Source organism: Ctenopharyngodon idella, chromosome 22 (genome assembly GCF_019924925.1).
Source record: "Ctenopharyngodon idella isolate HZGC_01 chromosome 22, HZGC01, whole genome shotgun sequence".
Taxonomy (NCBI): domain Eukaryota; kingdom Metazoa; phylum Chordata; class Actinopteri; order Cypriniformes; family Xenocyprididae; genus Ctenopharyngodon; species Ctenopharyngodon idella.
In genome coordinates, this window is record NC_067241.1 from 12,689,731 (window position 1) to 12,712,567 (window position 22,837).

Below are 22,837 nucleotides of genomic sequence, written 5' to 3' on the forward strand. Positions count from 1 at the left end.
ATGACAAAAATAGTTAGTGACGCAATCCATTACATTACACACTTAAGGTAAAAAAAAAGAAAAAGAAAATATATTCCATTCTTTGTTTTCAGCAACATGAAGTGCATTAAATATTACATTACGTCAGGGTTTCCCAGACTGTGGTTCGTGATGGAACTGCAGGGGTTTGTGCAGTTTAATGAAAAACTAATAATTAAATAATAAAAAAAATGTAAAATTAAAATAAATAATATTTTAAAAATGTATTTGAAAGACAAAAATCTTCCAAAGACAGCAAAGCATGGTTAATGACCTGCTGAGTGATAATTCAAATAATAATTAATGTGTTCGTCAGGAGTTGATTCGATATGCAATGTTGCAATGCTAAGAAAACACTCCTTAAAAGTGAAATGGTTTCTGTAAATCCAGTGGTCAAATGCTTTCTGGCCTCTCCATTTTCCATGTATTTATAGCCTCATGACTAGTGGTGTGTCTGTGTGTGCAATTCCACAAAACTAGAAGACTTTCTAAACGTATGCAAGCAATAAGGTACGAGAGGCTGTGCTCCGCTTCGCGTCGTGCCTAACAACGGCCTTCAGCCATGACTTATTCACGATACAGCACTAGCCTCGAGTACCTTATTGCTTTTATAAATTGGTTACCACACAATACAAATATTAAAGCCAAAAATATGTATCAATGCAACTTTCATGAAGTAAACTTTCACTAAAGCATTCCTTCCGCCGGAAAAAATAGACCCTGACCGTGAACAGCAACAGAAGTTACATTTTCACGCCATTAGATGGCGGCAAAGACTGTCTTTATGAGTGTGTCAGTCAGTAGCGAAGAGTTTTACATAGAAAAGACTGAATTGTTGTGAACACGGAGCAAGACACATCTGACAAATGCTTTGACTAGCGCTGTCAGTCACGGGAAAACCCCTTAAATGTTAAAAGGACAAGATAATACATCGGACATTTAAACAGATTTTTATTATGAACATAGGACTGACCTGAAGAAAAATGCTAAATCTGAATGCAGGTAATAAACTCGTCCAATCGATCTCTTTCTCACAATACTCTTCTACATAATACAGTATGCTTCAATGAACAATATCAATTGAGAACATACAATTTACGTTTCTAAGAGTGGTTGCTAAGGGTGCGTTGGGTGAAGCGGTCATAGCCGTGTTTTATCGTGAATAAAACACAGCTATTGACCAATCAGAATCAAGGACAGGAACTAACTGTTTTATAAATAAGCGATATGCTTTTTTAGAAAGGAAAATTTAAAACATGAAAAAGAATTAGGGAGAATCAATAAATTATGGTTTACTGCCATTGTGTAAATAATACGTAATCATGTAATCAATAAAGAAGCAGCTGTAGTCTGATTATGAGTATTTTAAAATGTAATGTAATCTAATTACAAGTACTGAATTTTTGGATTACATGTAATCAGTTACTACCCAGCACTGCAAATGCATTGCCCAAGAAGCATGGGAACATTGCTCCAGTCCTCCTAGGACTAAAGTAAGCATAGGCTACTACATACTGCATTCTTAGTAGGAGTAGTATGGTAGTATATAATTGCGACAACACACAGAGCCCAGCCCCGTATCAACACAGGGGCTAAAGTTCATTCCGAATCCCCTGAGCTAATACTGGCAGATACAACTTTGCATTAAAAACGGACTACTAACCTCAATTGTTTGCACAGCTGAGTTGTTGCATTGGATTTTTCGCCAATTTCTGCAGGAGTTCGTTTCATGCGACGCTAAACATGTTTTCTTCCATTAAAATTGCTAATAAAACTCGAGTAGTCTTCGGTGGATCTCAAGTTTTTAAAACGTGTGCTTCTCAGAGAGTCGTGCAATGGGGAACCGTTGACGGGAATCAGACCAGTGTGTCTTGTACACGGCGAATGTCCGGGAAAGGTTTCAATGTCCCACCGAGCGCGGAGTTTGTGGCGAGAGTAAGCGGAATCGCGACTATGTTCAAACTGCCGTTTCAGAAAACAGCGGACGGACTGGACGCGGCGTTTGTCGGTGTTCCTATCGACACCGGAACATCCAACCGACCCGGTGCAAGGTAATACTGTACATTAATATATGATCCACAGTCATGAGTGTCGCCAAAATCCATGTTGTGTAATTGTATATTATCACACACCGGTCAAAAGTTTGGAAACATTAATATTATTAATGTTTTTGAAAGAAGTCTCTTATGCTCATCAAGCCTGCAAAAACAAAGAAATATATTGAAATATTATTACAATTTAAAATAATGATTCTCTATTTTAATATACTTTAAATAATAATTTATTTCTGTGATGCAAAGCCACGTGATCCTTCAGAAATCATATATGATAATGTGCTAGAACTTGATACTTTTTTTTAGATTCATTGGTATGAAGTTAAAAAGAACAGCATTTAATAATAAAAATATATATAATATATAATCCTGTAAAATTATTGATCAAATATATTTAGATAATAATTACAAATATTTATGTAATTTTCAATCAAGCTGTAAAATGCAGAACGTGTAAAAAAATATAATTTAAAAGTATTTGATCCATAAAATGCTAGCTAGGAAATTGAGTTATTTTATTCCAAAAATGTTTAAAATATCCTTTCCACCATAGAATGCCATTAAACATAATAAATCATTTGTGATGTTTTGGAAATGTTAATTATTTTCCATTTTTATAAACCTTATATCCATTATAGTGAGAAAAAAATGAATCGTTGAGCCTCTTTTACTCTGTACAGGTTTGGTCCGAGGCACATCAGGGCAGAATCTGCTATGATAAGGGCATACAGTGGCTGGACAAGAGCGGCCCCGTACGAATCAATAAGAGTGGCAGATATCGGTGACATCAACGTCAACCTTTTTGACCTGAAGGACACATGCAAAAAAATACGTGAGGCTTACCGTGAAATTGTGGCCACGGGCTGCATCCCACTAACACTGGGTGAGAGAACAGTTTCAATATGCAGGAATACACAGATCAGTTTTGAATCTCCTCTAAATATGTTACTTCTCCTTTTCAACTTGTCTTGGATTTCCAGGAGGTGATCATACAATTGCATACCCGATTCTTCAAGCAGTTGCTGAGAGGTTGGTGCACGCTCAACAGGCCTTCCTCCAAGTTTGCAATACTAACGTACATTTAGTCTGAAAGACTGCTATTTCTGCTGTTCAGACATGGTCCAGTGGGCCTAATACACGTGGATGCCCATGCAGACACTAGTGACATGATTCTGGGTGAGAAGATTGGCCACGGGACCCCTTTCAGGCGCTGTGTGGATGAGGGGCTCCTGGACTGCAAGAGGGTCGTCCAGATCGGGCTTAGAGGGTCGGGTTATACTCCAGATAATTATGAGTGGAGCCGAGCACAGGTATCAGGCTTTTATATGCATATACACATAATTTTATCCATACACACACACACATTATATATATATATATATATGTGTGTATGTATGTATGTATGTGTGTATATATATATATATATATATATATATAATTTTACTTAATTATTTTTAAATTATTATTGTATTAATTTATTATATTGATATATTATATATACAATTATTATAATATATTAATATGATACATATTAATATTTATATACACACAATTATAATTATTTTATATATTAATATATATTTTTTTCTTTATTATTTTGAATTTATTATTATATTATTTATTATATTGATATATTATATATACAATTATTATTTTATATATTAATATATATATATATATATATATATATAATTTTACTCATAAAATATTAAATTTATTATTAGTTATTATTGTATTATATAATGCATATTTTGTGTATAATTAATTATTTTCATTATTTCACTTATTAATTTATTATTATATTAAAATATTTTTAAAAATATACACACATTATTTTTAACTCCCCTCAATCTAGAAAGATCTAGAGGGTTATCTAGTGTGGACTGTGCATATTTTATCACGTGTATATATTTTATATATTAATTTAAATGTGTTTTGATTTCATTTTTGTTTTGTTTTTTTGTTTGTTTTTTTGCTCTTTCCAGGGTTTCCGTGTAGTCGAGGCTGTGGAGTGCTGGCACAAATCTCTTGTCCCTCTCATGGAGGAGGTTCGCTCACAGATGGGAAATGGACCTGTCTATCTCAGCTTTGACATAGACAGTCTGGACCCTGCATTCGCTCCTGGGACAGGAACGCCCGAGATCGCGGGTCTCACACCCATTCAGGTATGTTTCGCCTGTCCAGGTCGACCAGAGATGCTCAATCCTGGTCCTGGAGATCTGCAACTCCCTTGAACCAGCTAAAGAAGGTCTTTGGGTTCACTTGTTGATAATCATACTTCTACAAGTATACATACAAATATGACTAAAGAATGTACACAAAAGGTATATACTCTGCTAGTGATAAATAAGTATGTAGGATGGATCTGCACACTCTTATATTTTATTATCCCAAAAAATATGCAAGAATACATTTTTGAGTATCAATTGGTCCAGTAAATCCAATAGTGCATCCCGGCATCTTTGAGGGACAATTTTTCAACATACTGTACTATAATTTGGGACATGCTAACTCTAATCTGACAGTACTGGTAATGTGCAATTGGGATGTAGCTAGGATCTCACGCTCAGTTTTGAGCAGCTCATAGACTTTGCACATCAAAGTTTAATATTAACCGTAGGTTACTGTAGGTTTATGTATCTTGAAATTTGCTTTTAGGGTCTGGAAATCATCCGAGGTTGTCGAGGTCTTAATCTTGTCGGTTGTGATTTAGTTGAGGTTTCTCCACCTTATGACACCACAGGTACTGTATTACAATGAGTAAATAAGACATTTAAGATGAAAGGCTTCATTAATGCATAATGTTTCATTTCTCATACTGTTTGATCTAATTCTGGAAATGTTTTTCATAGGAAACACTGCTTTGACTGGTGCCAACCTCCTTTTTGAGATGATGTGTGTCCTTCCGAAAGTCAAATACTATTGATTGCTTTATTTTTCTAAGATGAAATGTCCCAGGTAATTGCACAGTGACATGATTTATGTACAAAATCAGTATTAATATTATTTTCACTAACAGAAACCTTTATTTGGAGTAGCAAAACAGTGTCATACCGTCACAATTTATGATAACAACCCTTCATATTTATGAATTGTGGGGGAAATTAAATAAAACATTTTTTTTTTCACAAAATTATGGAAATAAAACTTTTCATATTTATTTGATATAGTTTTCAATCCATTTTTAATGTATTAATAAATAAAATTGATTATATAATAACATGATAGAGTATTAATATTTTACACCACATACATGAAATATATTTAGTCATACAGAGTTAATAAGCCATGAAAATTTGGCATGATATAATGCTGACTATCTTAAATTTAAGATATTTACTAGCGCATCGCAAAACATATATAATAAAATGCTAATATAGAACATTGGCACAAATACCGCATTATTAATTATGAAGTATAATGAATGTTCATTGAACACCATATGAATAAAGTAATATTATTCATCACTCAGAATGCGTCAGTAATGGAAGACTTCATACAGGAGTGGATTGAACTCACCCACACCTTTCTGTGCATATGTGATGCTAATCAAAAATACATTAACCACTAAATCCTGCTAACAAATTGAAACATCCCAACATAAAGGAGACAAACAGCCTTTCACAGCAAACATAAAATGCATAGTACAAAATATGTATTATTATTTCTTCTCTACATATTGTTGAGAATATGTTTTGCATGCCACAGCACATCTTTAAAGAACGCAACTGGAAACTCTACAGAACTCTGGCACTATTAGTCAATCTTAAGGCTTCACCTGCTCATTTGTTAGCTGCACTATATAGCTGTATCTGACTTGTAAAGGTCAATAAAGAGCTTTACTTACACTATCCATCTGGTTAGAACATCTCAAATCTTTCTTATATTTTTAGAGACACAAACCCATATGATATCTTTACATACACATTTAATATAATCATGTAACTATTTACAACTTGTGACTGAAACACGGTTCATATTTTACAGGTATTGCTGTAAAGTCATGCCAGTTTGTGTTAAAAGTTTCAAAATAAAAGACTAAAATCTTTAAAAGCCATATTGTAGTCACAATTGTTTACAACGAAATAATGTTAAAATTATCAAAAATGTTTAAAATGGCACTGTTTTTAAAGAGAAATTATAAATTAAAGTAGCCCAAGTATTTTATTTTATTTTATTTTTATTTGGCCTAAAATTACTTTTTGGTAAGGAATTGCAAGTGAAACGTTTTATAACAAAAAACAAACAAATGTGTAACACTTCAAGGTTAGCATTAGTTAATGCAATTAGTTAATGCATTAGGCTAACATATTTTTTATCAATTTTCAAATGATAAAAATGTTAGTATATGTGCTGTAGAAATGTACTTTATCCATGTATCCATCCAATAAATGCTGTAAAAGTATTGTCCGTTGTTATTTCATTTCATTTACTGCATTAACTAAAGTTAATGTATAAAACCTTACTGTACCGTAAAGTGTTAGCAAAACACTTGATCAAGGGGGTTAAATTAAAAGGGAAAGTGTCTCTTAAAATTGTAAAACATAAAAATTCACAGCATTGTCACGAGTAAACATAGTTATGACTAAAAAGTCTACAGTGATCATGTTTGGTATGCTACACTTTGTTAGCTTTTTTAAACTAGCAGCATGTTGCAATGTTGTTTGTGGAACTGAAATGTCAAAACTTGAAAGCTAGGCTAGCTGTATCAATATTTTGGCTCTCAACCTTTGAAATAGCCTTTGAAATAAATAGCAAAGACCCAAACTGACTGTAAAGACCTCCAATAATATTTCCAAGAAGTCAGTAACAGCATCGGTGTCGATTCAGTTGCTTCAATCAAATACAAAGTTCTGTCATGAAACTCTAGATGGCGCAGGCTGATAGGTCCTTAACACAATCTGCTTGCAATCACATCATTCTCTATAGGGCACAGCTGATTAGTTCCTGCTCTATCAGTAGCCAATGAGCTTGCATGCTCATTCAACTACTGGTCAGCATTGTTGCAGCGCGCTATCATGAAACCCTCCACCGTCCCCAGCTCCACCTGTATAGATCTGCAATGGGTAATTCATGTACGCTATATTGTACAGCAGCGGCATGTCTTGCTCACAGCAGCGTTCTGTGTATGTATTGGCAGTAGCAAGTCCCGTACTTGCTCTGCAGCAGCAGCGTAGCATATCTATTCTGCCAAGACCAAATATATCAACATTGTCATATCCATTACCATGCCAAACACCCTGAGAGTTGTCATGACAGAATTTCCTTTCCTCCACACAGCTAAACTTAAGTAACTTCTGCAAAGTCTTGTGTATAATCGTCTCGCGTTCTGAGCAGCATTAAGTCTGGTTTCGCTGAGGCCTTCGGTGCTTCTGCTTCAGCTGGGTTATTAGTTCTAGCAAAAGCATGCTAGCTTCCATGAGGCTTTATTTATTGACAGTGATCTTGTCCAGACCGGGCCAAGCTGGGACATAGTACCGGGGCAGAGTCCCTTCCATCAGTCGCTCCATCCAGAGCCCAAGTCGATCCAGTTTGTGGTGGATCTGAAGAGTTGTGGATCGAGAGCGGGTCATGCCCTTCCTGGACCGGGAACCTCCTCCTTCCTCCTCCGGCTTGCTATCCAAGTCTTCACCTGTGTAGACTGGCTTGAAAAGACACAGGTATTTCTTATGGCCGTTGAGGGCTAGAACGTAGCCCGTGTAGTCTACTTTGCGGCCGCCCACCTCGTCCTCGTCCGTGTCGATCTGCATGGCGTCCTGGGCGTACTCCAGCACAGCAGTCATCCATTCACTGTGTTTATCCACATTTAGGAAGGAGAAGTGTAGCGTCAAACTCCTGCGAGGAAAAGAGGAAACATTGAGTTCTTAAACCAATTATGCTTAATAAGCTGATAACGTGTGTGGTCATGTAAACGAGTTAAGCCGTTTTCCTTTATTGGCTTAAAAAATTAACTAATCGACACAAGTAGATTTTTTCCCATTACCCCGATTTCGCACAGCATGTAAACACCTTAACCTGCATTCTGTCGGCTATACTGAAGTGCGCATGTCTGATATATGACAGGAAAGCGTCCTTATACGGCAGATTTTCTTGCATCCAGCCATAGTGAGTGTTTTGCGGTAGGTGAGGGGAAATGTATCACAAATTACACTATTACACTACACAATTACATTTTTTCTAGACCCAAGAAATGTAAAAAAAAAAAAAAAAAAAAGTTCTCATTTGTGCAGCCAAAGGACAAGTGGTACATTTGTAGAAACTTCAAATATGAGAGGAGAATGAGTCTGTGCAAGTTTCCCGATGGCATTTTGAAATACTCTGGGACACACACGCACACGCACACACACACACACACACACACACACACACACACACACACACACACACACACACACAGAAACGTGTTGTCAGCACTGCTCTGATGATTTTATCAGTAAAATAGTTTAGCAACTTAAAAGCTACATGACATTTCTCACTGGTGAGTTAATAACAGCACTGTTCTTGAAGCAGATAAACTTACAGTTTCGCTATTAGTAGAGACAAACACTTCATTAGTGCTGCCGAACACTGTTGAGAGACACAGACTCAGGTAATTCACACGCTTAATCACTCTCTCTCTCTCTCTCTCTCGCTCTAATAACTGCATTAGTCTGTTATCAATGGCTCAAGCCTCTGTTATTAGCTCTAAAATGACGTTTTGTAATTAGCAACGGAGGCATGGGATGAGATGCGTAAGAAATTAGTCCTACACACAAGAGCGTTTTGAGGACCTGACAAATGTCTTCAAATACAACATCTGAACAATGTCTTCTTGAGGTGTGGTAACCTTTGTATAAACGGAATAATTGACTGGTCCGTTCAATTATTAGAAAATTATTAGAAATTCCACTCCACTTCAATGGTGTGCATGTAAACGTGCTCATCTTTTTTTAGACAATGTAACTGCAAAGTACGGCATGTAATGAGGGCTCACCCAGTGAATGAATAAACTTCCTTGGCAAACTTGCTGAGCAGGATGTTCTTCGTGGCATCAGTGAGTACCAGAACTACATTGATGTGACCCGGCCTCAACTTCACCAGGTTACTGGTGTATGTGATGTCGGTTAACTCCGTCACCTCCACAAAGTTCTTCTTTGGTGGACGACTGCTGGAAAATGAAATGAGTACATAAAATAGATTAGGAAAGCGTTGATATAAAAATTCTGGCCTATAAGCAGATAATTATGTTTGTTTTATGGGCGTTATTAAAATTCTATACTTATTTTAGTATACCATTATTATTTTTTATTAATTCAGACTAAATATAATGAATATATTGTTTTAAATGCTATATTGCTGTAATGGCTGATATTAAAATTGCATACTACTTTTACTATAGAAAAAATAAAAATTTTAGGCATCACGACATGAAAAATGGATATTCATGTTAAAATCTGCTAAAGATTACAATTTACAGTGGTATTAAATATCAATAATAATTATATAAATAAATTATAATCATATACATATTATTAATTAATTATATGAATAATCTAAATGTAAAAATAAGTGAAATTAGCATGCATAATTAAATATGCAAAATTGACCAATATTGATACTAAAATCTTTAATATCATTCAATAAACAATATGATAATTATTCGTTGTGCATTATTAAAATAGGTTAAGTTCTGTGGAATATTTGTAATGATTTATTCAAAGATAATATACAAAAAAACCTGGAAGCGTTGGAGGTGTTTGGTGAACCATTCTCTGTCTTAGCGGTCTCATTTGATTTCACTTTGGGCTGTTTTTCCTCACTCGAGTCACTGAAAATGGAAACAGCGATGTTGAATGTCTCTGCATTTCCAGTCTAAAGACACATCAGAAATATGAAAGCAATAAATCTCACCTAAACGCTTGAATAACTACAGTGCCAAATAAAATAAAAAGTGCAGAGAATAACAAAGACATAAGGGGCATCATCTCACGCCTGCAAAAGAAAGAAAATTAACTTTGTATAGAACATTAAATATCCAAATATTAAAAATATTACTGAAATATTCCACCTTAGCAACTGTTGTAATCTGCCTCTAAGGGATATTTCGTAAAGCTTGCCTGAGTTAGCAATCTTAACCAAAGGGGGCTTAGAGAACGGTCAAACTGCGTTTTATTCTCTTACCAGTTATTGTGAAGAAGATCATCAATAATTTCAGACAAGTAGTCATATGCCGTGTAAATCCATCTTATTAAAAACATCTGAAAATAAATAAATGTACAAAATGTAAACTATTATAGGACCCTTTACTGATCCAGCAAATTCAGAACACTATTTGGACATGGTTCACAATCTAGATCTCTACTGAAACATGCATATAGGTCAGTGCTAATTTCTCAATTAAAGACGCTCCATAAAAAAAGTAAACCCTGAGAGACTCACCGAGGCGAACTCATTGTTGAGCTCTGGCAGAATGGCGTCGTAGTTGAGGATGGAGGGATCCTTCTGCAGTCTATCTAGTTCCTCCAGGAGCTTGTGTTTGTCTTCCTTACTGCCATTCCATCCTCCCAAGACTGGCTTATACAGGATCTTACCAGCTTCGTTACGCCTCTCAAGAATCACCACCTGCTCAATACACACAATAGTATAAGCTGCTGACTTCAGTGGTCAGTGACCAATTGTGGATTATGCAAATATTGATAACTTCGATGGGAAAACAGGATTTGTCTCCATATAGTGGACTTCAACAGGGTTCACAACAGGGTTTCTAACCATAAATGCTCATCTTGCACTGCTCTGCGATGCGCCACGCATTACGTAATTACGTTGGAAAGGTCACGCATGACGTAGGCGGAAGTACCGCGGTAGGGTGAAAAACTCCATCTAATTTTCTCCTCCAACTTCAAAATCGTCCGACATCTTTGTTTTACCCTTTTTTGTAAAGGCCGTTTCACTTAGTCTTTGCACATTCGCTTTGTAAACACTGCGTCTGTACTTCCGCCTACGTACTTTTTTTTTTTTTTTTTTTTTAGAAATGGACCGATTGTTTCACTAAATAAGACCCTTATTCCTTGTCTGGGATCATGTAGAGTCCTTTGAAACTGCACTGAAACTGCAATTTGGACCTTCAACCCTATTGGTCCCCTTTGAAGTCTACTATATGGAGAAAAATCCTGGAATGTTTTCCTCAAATACCTTAATTTCTTTTTGACTGAAGAAAGAACGACATAAACATCTTGGATGACATGGGGGTGAATAAATTATCAGGAAATTTTAATTCTGAAGTGAACTAATCCTTTAACTCTTTCCCCGCCATTGACGGAATTTTCCGTCTTTTATAACAAAACGCTTCCCAGCCGTTGACGAAATTTTCAGGCTTTCCGTGTTTTGAATGTTATACGGTAGGGGGCACTATAACGCATCTTCTGAAAGAGTACAGAATCTCCGGATCAAAAAACATGAAAAAAAAAACCCCCCAGATTTTCTCAGCTTTTTGTTGAAAATGTTGCTTTTTTTTAAATAAAATTGAACCAAATTCAAGTGTTGATGAAAAAAGAATGCATGAAGCTAGAATAAAACTTTTTGTTGTTTTTGTTGTTTAAAAGCATTTTGATATATTGCATGTTCAGATATTCATACAACAAAATATTCTGGGTGCCATGAAATTTTTGTGAAGATTTTCAAAAAACATTGGTGGTGACTGGCAACTTTTTTAAAAAAAGAGTTAATGATGACTTAATCCTGTCCAAATGAAACATTTCAAATAGCAATACTTTCACATAACAAATAAAATTTGTCACAGTACATACAAAATGAACCAAACCAATCTGAACGGAAACAAGTGAAACTTTAGCAATCTTCTAAACAGTTGCAACATAATGATTAATTTGATTAAATTTATTGTTCCAATCTCTGTCGGCAAAAATTGAGGCAAAAAGCAACAATTAACATTGATTAATCTGTAAAGACAACATATCGGTCAGCCTAATCCAAACTGTGTGGAGAAGATAAGATCTACCTGTGGTGGTGTGCTGTCTTTGTTCTTTAGAAGAGCATCACATAGAGGCTGCTGTCGCCTCTCGTAGACGTAAGCAAACCGTAATACATCATTAGTGTTTGCAGAGGCTAGTGAAAGGAACGCTTCATTTCCTGTGATGAAGGACTCTTCCTCACCAGTGATGAGTAGAACGCAATATCTGTGGAAAAGACATCACAGACCTTTGGAAAAGACATGTTGCATGAGATCAACTACTCCTTTTTACACAGCCATCTTACTTCCTGCGTCGATGGAACTGTTTAACTGGGCAAAGCTCATCAAATAGCTTCTGGTTTACCAGACGAGGGGCCAGTAGGAACCTGTTGTTGGAGATGAACTCATCTATTATCTGCTTCCTCATCCCTTTAGCCTGAGGGAGAAGATAGTCAGTTGAAAGTCAGAGGTAAAGACATTTATATCTTCTCAAACATCTCATATACCACCATTTTCCAAGCAAGGCATTGTTTGTTGGTCCTGGAACAATATTTCTTGTCAAGCACGCATATTAAAGCTAATATTAACCATTAAGAACATCTAAAATTGGAGGGAAGTGAGATGTTACTGAAGCCCCAAACTGATTGGTTGATACAAGTGTTGTATCAGGATCAGCAATTTTGTTGATCCAGGACCTACAACATTCTAGGAACAGGATCCAGGATAGTTGAAACTATTGATTTTTGCCAGTAACAGACTTTATTCAATCAAAGGTCTACCTGTATAATGTCTGCAGGTTTCTCCACATCTTCTTTGAAGACAAGCATGGTTGGCGCATAAGTGTTTATGTTGAATTTTCTGAGCAGGTCAGCGGTCTCAGAAAGACCTTGATCCACATATCCAAACTGCATGTAATCCTTATAGGCAAACGCTGTTAGCTATTGGAAAGTAATGGAAAAGATCAGTCATTGAGGTACTGGAAGGTGTATTGGTAATTCTTGAGGTTACTAACCAACTCTACCTTATAAAGCAGAGGAACCGAAGGCACTTGATCAAACAGGAGAACATGTGGCTTGTTCAGCTCATGCCAGCTCTTCAGAAACTCTTGGCTGTTCTTGTCTGTAACCTACAGACATCCATGTATGAGACATTTGAGACTAGAAGAAGATATAAATGCAGAAATTGGTGAATGATGATCACTAACCTTTTCGACTAGTCTCTGTGGCAGCAAATCCTCTACGAACTGCATAAGGTGGCCCTTAACAACAGCATAATGAAAGAAAGCCACTTTTCCATTGACAACACCAAGAATGGACGGAGTCTGATGTGCGCCCAGGTGATTAGATAAACGCCGCTCGTAACCAACATCAACCACACCGATTCCAATCCCTAGAAATGAGAAAAAACTTCTTACCTGGAGGAAGTCAACAAAAACTAATTTCAACTCTAGTTGACATGTAAGCATTTCTAGAAAATCGCAAATCTCTCACCCAGAGTTTCCAGTTCCTGCACTGTTTCTTTCCAGACTGGCTCGATATGGATGCAGCTAAAGCACCAGTCTGAGGTGATCTTGATCAAGTAAGGCCTCTTGAAGCTGTCAGGCACAACTTCATTGACATACTGGTTGAAGTGCAATGTGTACTTGCTGTCAGCAAAGTCCCGACCACCCTTATTGTTGAAGGGAAAGTGGAAGAAAGTCTCGTCAAAGTAGAAGTTGTCATGAAAGTGGCGGAAACCATAATGGCCGCGACCATACGGATGAGAGTTGTCTGTTTGTCCATATCGATCGTAGCTGGCTCTCTTCTCCTCATTTGTTAAGATCTATGGAGTAACATGAAGTTAACATCAGCATTACTTCTGACAACATGTAATCTGTTTAGAGTCTACATGAGCTGCAGTACCTCATAAGACTTTGTAATCTTGATGAACATGTCTTCTGCGTCAGGATTTTTGTTTTTATCAGGATGCCTGATGGTAGAAAGATGACCATGGTGTACCATTCTTATTTAGACATCATGAAATGACTGTATTACAATCTACAAAAAAACAGCACTCTCACCATTCTTTGGCCAGGCGTTTGTACACTTTCTTGATTTCTGCTTGGCTTGCGCTTCTGGTGACTCCAAGAACCTTATATGGATCAAACCCTGCAGCGCTTTCCACCACAGCATCCATCAGGAGCATGTAGATCATCATCACAGAGAGCAATACCACCACCATCCTCATCATGACCATGTGTTCTGCTGCCCGGAGACTATCACAATAATGACATAATAGAGGTTATTATAGAGGAAATACTGAAGTATGAGATATTAAATAATAAATAGGTATTTAATTATGAAAAAAATAAATTAATAAATGTAAAATTAAGACAAATGCAAAAAAAATAATTAATTAAATTGTAATAAACTGCAACAAATGAGTCAAATAGATAATCTAAACATTATATTTTTATTCATGTTTATATATATATATATATATATATATATATATATATATATTAATAAATAATAAATACAACAAAATGTGAAGGGTAAATACATAAATGTGTACATAAATGAAGGAATTAAATATATCCATTGTTATTCTTAACTAAAATTAGAACAATCATTTTTGGTATTTTAAAATAAAGCTGAAATAAAATAAAATATCAATATTATGAAAAACTTAAATTAAAAAAATGTTGCCGTAATTGACAACTAACTAAATAAGTTTAATTTGAAGTAGTAAAACTACTAAAATAAAATAAAAAAGTCAAATAGAAATACTTAAAATTAATAATTACAAAAAAATTATTAAAGTAAACTAAAATTAAAATAGGCCTATCTAATTCACAATATTAATAAATACTCTAATAGTATATAAATAATATTAATATAACACTGAATATACCTATAAATAAAAAATCATGGTTACTTATGATTATATACTTATACTTTTTAATTTCATGTTTGGTCTTCAGTGTGTTATGATCGAACTGCCTTCGTCTGCCACATCCCAAATAAACACAAACAAAATAACATGCGTATTAAAATCAAATATGTCCATACTGAAAGCTGTCATGCAATAAGTTTCTAATGGATGTCAGTGAGACGTGCTATACTCTCGTTTAGACTATTACAGAAAACACGACATAATGTAAAGCGCATTTAATGACAGGAGAAAATAAACATTAAACGCGCTCTGAGGGCAATAATAAAGACATGCAGTTATAACGACATCTGAAGAATGTGCAACATCCTTAGCTAGCCTGTTAGCCATCCTAGCTCATGCTTCTATCACGAATATGACATCAAAACGAGAGTAGACTATGAAAACATGAATGGATTATGAATATACCGCTACGAATGGTGAGAGGAGGTTATCCATCCATCTGAGTGACGCGTTCATAAACCATGAGACATGCGCATTAATATTAGCAGAGATTCACAGCGGCACAAACACATCCTCTCTCTCTCTCTCTCTCTCTCTCTCTCTCTCTCTCTCTCTCAGACATTTAACATGGTATAGGATTTTGCCATTACAAAAAACGCACTGGTGGTATCAGATCCAAGTTTCTTTCAAAATCGTGGACACAAAAGCTAAACAGACTGGACACATAGTGTAGGTCTAGATTAAAATTTTAATACAGAGACTCCAGACTCCAGTTAGCAATGTAACTCATCAAAACTGAAATATTAATAAGTTAAAACAAAGATGTAAGGTCATACTTCATTGCTGTTCAACTGTGTGTTTAAAAGTTAAAACAATAAATTGGACAAGTGCTGCTGTTCAAGTCTTTCGTCTATTCATCAGTTTGTAGGGCCAACTTCTGTCTGACAGACTTGCAGCCTTTAACAGAAAAGATTTTCTCTTCTTCAGGGAAGAAGGGCATTTCTTTGGCCACTTTATCTGCCAGATCAAAGTCTTGAGTCATGTTCAGATGATCCATCTCAGCCAGGACACACTGACGCACATGCTTCAGCTCCAGAGGTAGGAAAGGAATATAATGATCAACCAGATGATGATCTATGATACTGGAGTGCAGAAACCCACCTGTAGACAACACAATAAAAACAACAACTGAAATAGCTGTAGGCTAAATAAACACCATTGGCACCTCAGTGTATTGGGGCATTTCTAGGATTTCATCCTCAATGAATATGTAGCAAGAGACCATTCGACATCACTATATTACCGGTACTATATATATTAAGTCAAAAGTAGCCTACCGGTACTTAAATTGGTACTAATTCAATAGAAAAATGTTTAAATGATATAATGATACCAGTCTTTCTGCAGTACAGTTCAAAACTAATATAAAGTTCAAACATTAAAGACAAGTAAACAGTCAATAGTAAAATAAAAAAGAATTAAGCAATAACACAAATAAATACAAGAGAACAAAGATATAAATTAAACACTTTTAAAAACTGTGTTACTGTATGAAGTAAATATACACAGATACTGTTAAAGCTACAGAAGTTATTTAGTTGAGCAGTGAGTGATCATCTTTTGTTGTTTGATTAACATTATTGAAACAGAAGGTATATGAGGCTGCTGTCACTTTACAACCTAATGCCTAAGTCAGTCTTTTTTTCCTCAGCACTGGACTTTATAACTTGCCATTGCGAGTTTATATCTCACAATTCTAAGAAAAGAAGTCAGAATTGCGAGTTAATATCTCACAATTGTTAGTTTATATCTCACAATTCTGACATTGTAACTCGCAATTCTGACTTCTCGCAATTGTGAGAAAAAAGTCAGAATTGTGAGCATTGTTGCAATTACCTTTTTATTTTTTATTTAGTGGCGGAAACAAGTTTCCGTAGATACTCGTCAAAACGGGCATTTTGACATAATTTGGAGTGTATTTGCTCAAGAAGATGCGAAAGATAACTCAATTCTGTACTCGCATGCTGTCTGAGAGCTGCTTTCTTTGTGCGCGCTTCAGGTGTGTGCGCGCACAGAAACAATCTATCACAGCAAGCCAGTACCGCACTGATTTCCCTTTCACAGCATCTTGCGCATGAATGGAAGCGCCACTGGCCCAATCATTCAGATAGGTGATTACAGTTTTAGGCAGAGGTGTAAAGTATTTGAGTAAATGTAATTAGTTACTGTACTTAAGTATCTTTTTGGCTACTTTGTAGTTGTACTGAGTATCAAAAATATTAGCAACTTTTACTCTCTACTTGGCTACATTTTTGAACAAGTATATGTACTTTGTACTCCGATACATTTGTGATGATTAATGCAATTACACATTACATTTTGCATGGCACCTAACTTTTTCTGCAGCAGTTTATTTCTGCTATAAAGAAGCTATATCGCCATCTAAGGGCATCGAAGGTACTATGTCTTGTGCGTTTTGCCTTTACTCACCCAAACTTGTCAACAAGGCTACTTTATGTGAATGTGAGTGCATTAGCTGGAATTGCAGATGTTTGGTTATGAAATAAGGTCATGACTGCAGCCAGTGATTAAGCCGAACCCAGCACATCCAGTGCAAGTAGACTGACTTTTTAATTTTACTTAACATTATTTTATTTATCCACTATATTGACAAGATCTTTTTGATGGATATTGGTTTATTTATGGCCTTTTTGAGCACTTGAGCTCAACTGAGACTGTCGACCTTGATTTATTGCAATATTGAGGTGTTCAGTTTTATTTTGATTTTAGAAAATAAACATGATTTCTCATCTTACAAATCAACTGTTTCTTATTTTAATTGGCTTGTCTCTCAAGTGTCGAGGACTACTGCATCTTTTAGCCAACATTCAGCACGAGTAAAATACTTAAGTACTGTTAAAATCAGATACTCTAAGACTTTTACTCAAGTTGTATAGGAATTGGTGACTTGTAACTCGTAATGGAGTAATATTCACTGTAAGGTATCTGTACTTTTACTCAAGTATGGTTTTCAGGTACTCTTTACACCTCTGGTTTTAGGGGGGCTGAAATGACAGATGGGGGACTGAAGCCCCTCTAAAAAGGGCCTAGAACCACCTCTGGTGTATTACATTGTAAAACAGTATGCAATAACAACATATTCAGTCAAGAGTATATTATTATATTTATTAAACTCATAAATGGATGCTGCCTTATTGGAACCTTACTTGTCCATATCCCTGAGCCCACCCCTACACACTAAACCCTAACCATATTGAACCTGCTGATCAGTAAAGACGTCCTCGAAAGTTCAGAAAGGGAGCCACAGTTATATATTGTTTTATATGTTTATATATGGATTATGTTTTTAAAGGCTACATTTTTCTTCATTTAAAATACATTCACAAAATAAAATCTTCTGTCACTTGTTTCTGCTTCTTCTTCACCTATGTTTTGATCTGGAGATTCTGTACTCTAAAGAAGATGCGTAATAGCACCCCCGACCGTATAACAGTGAAAATATGGATATACGGAAAATTCAGTCAGTGGTGGGAAAGAGTAAAGTAGATATGAAGTAAATTGCAATGTACACCACCAGTGGACTAGCCTACACAAAAATTCAGATACTCAGAATTATGAACATATCTGTTTTTTTATAAATTAATATTTTCAAATAATGACGGTATATAAAACTATGTGAAAAAAGTATTTAATCAGAAGATTAAACGCAACTACAAGCCAAGTATACTTAGATTACTTAATTATACTTTTAAGTACATCTCGATCAAAAAATTGAGTAAATGTATAGTCCAAATACTTAGTCTTTCTGTCAGTATAAGTCAAGTATACTTAAATGCAATTTTAAGTATATTTCTGAGAAGTACATAAAAAGTAGACTGAAAGTATACTTTCTTATTTTTAGTTTAAAAGAAGTATACTAATAGCACACTTGTTATTTTTCATAAGGGTACTTCAATGATTTTTCAATACATACTGTTTTTTTCATTGAAAATGTTTTGAAAGATTTTAGTCTCCAGTCCCTTGCTGTTCATCCTGATCTCTTCCCGATCTTTGCCTTCTTTCCAGAAATCTAGAGCCACTTTAGCAATCACATTCCCACCTCCATTACTATAAATAAACACAGCTTAGTTAGGTCAATCTTATGGGAGTAGAGGTATTTCATTGTCACTACATTTGAATTTTATACAGCTAATATGTTGCCTACAACTGCATTTGTGGAAATCTGAAAAACAAGCCCATGAGAGCTTTACCTGAGAAAAATGAAGATTGAATTGTGGAATGACACTCCGTCAACACGGGGAGTGTAGTCCAGAAAGGCCTTTATGGTGTCAATCAGCTGTGGATGCATCTTGTCCATTTCATCAAATATGAACATGGAGCAGGGAAAACTTGATACACTTTCATGAATCCACTGCTTTAGCTGTGCCTGAATATACAGAACATGCAAATACCAGTTAGAGAAATTACTTCAGATGTGCAATATTCCCACAGTCGTTTTGCAAATATGTACAGTATCTCACAGAAGTGAGTACACGACTCACATTTTTGTAAATATTTTATCTTTTCATGTGACAACACTGAAGAAATGACACTTTGCTACAATGTAAAGTAGTGAGTGTACAGCTTGTATAAGTGTAAATTTGCTGTCCCTTCAAAATAACTCAACACACAGCCATTAATGTCTAAACCGCTGGCCACAAAAGTGAGTACACCCTTAAGTGAAAATGTCCAAATTTGGCACAATTAGCCATTTTCTCTCCCCGGTGTCATGTGACTCGTTAGTGTTACAAGGTCTCAGGTGTGAATGGGGAGCAGGTGTGTTAAATTTGGTGTTATCGCTCTCACTCTCTCATACTGGTCACTGGAAGTTCAACATGGCACCTCATGGCAAAGAACTCTGAGGATCTGAAAAAAAGAATTGTTGCTCTACATAAAGATGGCGTAGGCTATAAGAAGATTGCCAAGACCCTGAAACTGAGCTCACTACTTTACATTGTAGCAAAGTGTAATTTCTTCAGTGTTGTCACATGAAAAGATATAATAAAATATTTACAAAAAAGTGAGGGGTGTGCACTTCTGTGAGATACTGTACATTATTTTGACTTTAATATTATAATTTTAAATATACAATATATACAAAATACACTACGTTTTCAGTGTAGTAATGAATACTGGGCGAAAAATGGAGTCCGTTTAACAGAAACACAACTTCACTACTGTATAAAATGAAAATACTGAAACTGTAATGACCAAAATCCTCAAGTATCTGGCCAACTTTGAGTCAGAGAGTCCTGTGGGCCATCTTACATCTTAAAGCTAGAGCGTGACCATGGTAAAGAAGCAATCGTTTGTTATAAATGCGATTGCTAGAGTCTAAGGCCAAGGCAAAAAATACTACCATTTATTTACTTACGCTGTATAGGTCTGACTTTTCTTTGTGTGGGAAATGATGCTCAGATATATATGTGTGAACATGCTTGCTGTTTTCCCCTTTTTCATAAATATTTCTTGCGATGATTTTAGCGACATGATTTTTCCCAACTCCTGTAGTCCCATGGAAAGAGAGGACCAGCGGTTTGTTTGGTTTGCTGTCAGTCATAAATGATGTTACAGCTTTTAGTACAACATCAGACGCGATGTGCTGCCCAAAGAGAGAGTCTCTTAAATCTTTCTCCAAACCTGAAAGATGTGAAGATATGTGGTCAAAGTTTGTTTGTAGCTTGCAATGATAATTTGTACTATAAACAAATAAAAACAAACAGAAAGCAAAAAAAAAAAAAAAAAACATTTCAACTGAACGTTGCATTTTTGTCTCAGTACAATTAAATCACACCTAAAATAAGAAAAATGTACTATAGTACTATAAGCAAAATAAAACGTTTTGAAAATACCTAACATTTCATTTTTAGGCAGACTGTAGCCAGCTGAAAAAAAGTAAAACCAGCTCTTGCAGGTTTCTGGACAAATTTATGTGTATAAACGATTTGACAACATAGGCCCCTATGCGTTAAAACTTTACCACAACTCTTTCACGAAAAAAAAATAAAATAAAATAAATACAACGTTAGTCAACGAAGTTATTCGACATAGCCTATTTAACAGCCTATCTTTTGGAAACAAATGAAAGATTTGACATTTAACGTTAACCATATATCGTCAAAACACCCGATACGTAATTTTGCAGTTTTACTCACGTTTAGGGTCAAACGGCAGCAAACCGTCCCGTTCAATAAATGTGTAAACCACATAAGATGCGGCAGCCGCGAGGATATCCAGAAAACCTGAAGATAATGTTATATTAGACACCAGCAATAAAACTATTAACAAATGCCGCGCTTTCATTGTGAAAGCGAATCCTCCAGTCCTTTTTCAGTCTCGATTTCGTTTGTATAAAGTAGGCTAACTCGGAGGGAAAACTGGACGGATTAAGAGACGTAAATCGCACGCCTTCAGCAAACATTTGTTTAATTGAACCCTTAATATAGCCTAGTCTGACATATATACGCTGCCATATGGCAAACGCTCAACAATTTACCGACTACAAGGAAGTAAAGCTTTTCTTGTTTTACCAGTTCTCAGTATGCTGGCATCAACTCGCTGTAACCATGACCACCACTACAGAAATTCTTTATGTGTTTCTTAAATAAATAAATAATAGGCTAATAAAATAAAGACAGCTAGGCTATCCTATGTCAATAGATAAACAAGTGTGTAAATAAATGCCAACATTTCTAATAAATAGCCTACCTACATAATAGCTAGGCTAATTAACAAATATGAAGGGTAAAGATAAACAAATGTGTAAATAAGTCCAAAATTATGATCAGAAAATATTTCAAATAGTACAAATATTTCTGTTTTTAATTTATTTTTTTTATTTTTATTTTTTTTTTATTTTTATGTATGGTCTAGCTGAGTGTTGCCCTGGAGGGCCAATGCCCTGAAGAGTTTAGCTCCAACCCTGAGCAAACACACCTGAGCAAGCATTCAACATAGCAAACTTTCTTATAGCTAGGTGAAAAACAGTATGTGACAAAAGAAGTGTCTAGGGTGACCATATTTCTCATGGTGGAATATGGGACTGGTGAGAGCAATATGACTATTTTATCTGTAAAATGAGAAATTTTATTTCACGATAATTATTGTTATATAAAATAAGAAATTTACAAACAACACGACAAATACAATAGAGATACAAATTAAATACACTTGTTTTTTCAGATACAGTAGGTTTATTTACCATGTATACATTTATTTAACGTATTTTGTTGTTTGATTAACATTAATGACAAACAAATATTTAATTAGGCTACTGTCCCTTTAAGACCGAATTCATGGATGTAATAATCTGACACACATCCGGTTTTCACCCACCTGTTTACGTCCACTTAAGCCATAACCGACTGTATTTACATGAGATACTCCACACGATGGACATTTTGGCAACTATGTGTGCATTTGACCATTCAGGCGCAATGAGAACTGATCGTGCGCTGTCTGTGAGAGAACTGGATCGCGCGCAAGGAAAGAGAGAGCGCGCGTGAGACAGAGCGCTTCTGGTGTGTGGCATTCAGCGTGATTCCGCCTATCCCGCCTTCTCTAACGGCAAGTTAATCGATAGCGAATTGTGATTGGCTGGTAATTTTGCTTTAGGACGAATTTGATTGGGCTGTTCTCGCGTGACAGAACACTACTACTACTCGTTCTATCAGTCATAACGAAGTTTTAGGAAAGATGAAATACGGGACAAAACATGATTTTTTCTTAATAAGTCGGGACACTAAAAATAGACCTGAAATATGGGACTGTCCCGGGAAACGGGAGGTCTGGTCACAAGTATGTCTGAATTCACAGTACTCATAAAAAGTGGAACTTTGACGCTGCGTCTTGGTGTTGACGCTATGGGGAATGCCATCAGTGTGAC

The 22,837-nt window shown here is 35.7% G+C and overlaps 3 protein-coding genes across 6 annotated transcripts; 1 reads left to right on the plus strand and 2 right to left on the minus strand.

Annotated features, from left to right (window-relative positions):
* The first annotated feature begins 1,592 nt into the window (after positions 1-1,592).
* On the plus strand, positions 1,593-6,477 carry agmat (agmatine ureohydrolase (agmatinase)). The gene is made up of 7 exons (XM_051881160.1): positions 1,593-2,069; positions 2,753-2,955; positions 3,053-3,101; positions 3,187-3,382; positions 4,058-4,237; positions 4,731-4,815; positions 4,925-6,477. The coding sequence occupies exons 1-7, from the start codon at positions 1,762-1,764 to the stop codon at positions 4,996-4,998; spliced, it is 1,095 nt and encodes a 364-aa protein (XP_051737120.1). The 5' UTR covers positions 1,593-1,761; the 3' UTR covers positions 4,999-6,477.
* On the minus strand, positions 6,233-15,496 carry dnajc16 (DnaJ (Hsp40) homolog, subfamily C, member 16). 4 transcript variants are annotated; one of them, XM_051881156.1, is made up of 16 exons: positions 15,358-15,496; positions 14,955-15,005; positions 14,078-14,272; positions 13,920-13,986; positions 13,509-13,839; positions 13,223-13,407; positions 13,040-13,144; positions 12,798-12,956; positions 12,324-12,454; positions 12,067-12,244; positions 10,491-10,673; positions 10,233-10,309; positions 9,963-10,043; positions 9,790-9,879; positions 9,046-9,219; positions 6,233-7,907 (listed from the first exon to the last, which is right to left on the minus strand). In XM_051881156.1, exons 3-16 carry the CDS (start codon positions 14,251-14,253, stop codon positions 7,499-7,501), a joined length of 2,346 nt encoding a protein of 781 aa, XP_051737116.1. In that variant the 5' UTR covers positions 14,254-14,272; positions 14,955-15,005; positions 15,358-15,496; the 3' UTR covers positions 6,233-7,498. The 4 variants fall into 4 exon arrangements, with proteins under 4 accessions (XP_051737116.1, XP_051737117.1, XP_051737115.1 ...); XM_051881157.1 differs by lacking the exon at positions 14,955-15,005 and having other exon boundaries at positions 9,046-9,216; XM_051881155.1 differs by lacking the exon at positions 14,955-15,005.
* A 124-nt stretch (positions 15,497-15,620) lies between these two features.
* On the minus strand, positions 15,621-22,031 carry LOC127505540 (torsin-1A-like). The gene is made up of 5 exons (XM_051881161.1): positions 21,108-22,031; positions 20,327-20,592; positions 19,164-19,339; positions 18,887-19,020; positions 15,621-16,053 (listed from the first exon to the last, which is right to left on the minus strand). The coding sequence occupies exons 1-5, from the start codon at positions 21,253-21,255 to the stop codon at positions 15,803-15,805; spliced, it is 975 nt and encodes a 324-aa protein (XP_051737121.1). The 5' UTR covers positions 21,256-22,031; the 3' UTR covers positions 15,621-15,802.
* Positions 22,032-22,837: the final 806 nt, after the last annotated feature.

What these genes read in the sequence shown, in the direction of transcription:
- agmat (XM_051881160.1), top strand. Translation starts at nt 1,762, where the DNA reads ATGTTTTCTTCCATTAAAATTGCTAATAAAACTCGAGTAGTCTTCGGT. An exon ending in CTGCATCCCACTAACACTGG is followed by an intron (nt 2,956 to 3,052) that starts GTGAGAGAACAG and finishes TTGGATTTCCAG; the next exon opens with GAGGTGATCATACAATTGCA. An exon ending in CTTCAAGCAGTTGCTGAGAG is followed by an intron (nt 3,102 to 3,186) that starts GTTGGTGCACGC and finishes TCTGCTGTTCAG; the next exon opens with ACATGGTCCAGTGGGCCTAA.
- dnajc16 (XM_051881155.1), bottom strand. Translation starts at nt 14,253, where the DNA reads ATGGTCATGATGAGGATGGTGGTGGTATTGCTCTCTGTGATGATGATC. An exon ending in CACAGAGACTAGTCGAAAAG is followed by an intron (nt 13,145 to 13,222) that starts GTTAGTGATCAT and finishes GGATGTCTGTAG; the next exon opens with GTTACAGACAAGAACAGCCA. An exon ending in AACCTGCAGACATTATACAG is followed by an intron (nt 12,455 to 12,797) that starts GTAGACCTTTGA and finishes CTTCTCCCTCAG; the next exon opens with GCTAAAGGGATGAGGAAGCA.
- LOC127505540 (XM_051881161.1), bottom strand. Translation starts at nt 21,255, where the DNA reads ATGAAAGCGCGGCATTTGTTAATAGTTTTATTGCTGGTGTCTAATATA. An exon ending in GCTGCCGTTTGACCCTAAAC is followed by an intron (nt 20,593 to 21,107) that starts GTGAGTAAAACT and finishes CACATCTTTCAG; the next exon opens with GTTTGGAGAAAGATTTAAGA. An exon ending in TCAATCTTCATTTTTCTCAG is followed by an intron (nt 19,021 to 19,163) that starts GTAAAGCTCTCA and finishes GTTTATTTATAG; the next exon opens with TAATGGAGGTGGGAATGTGA.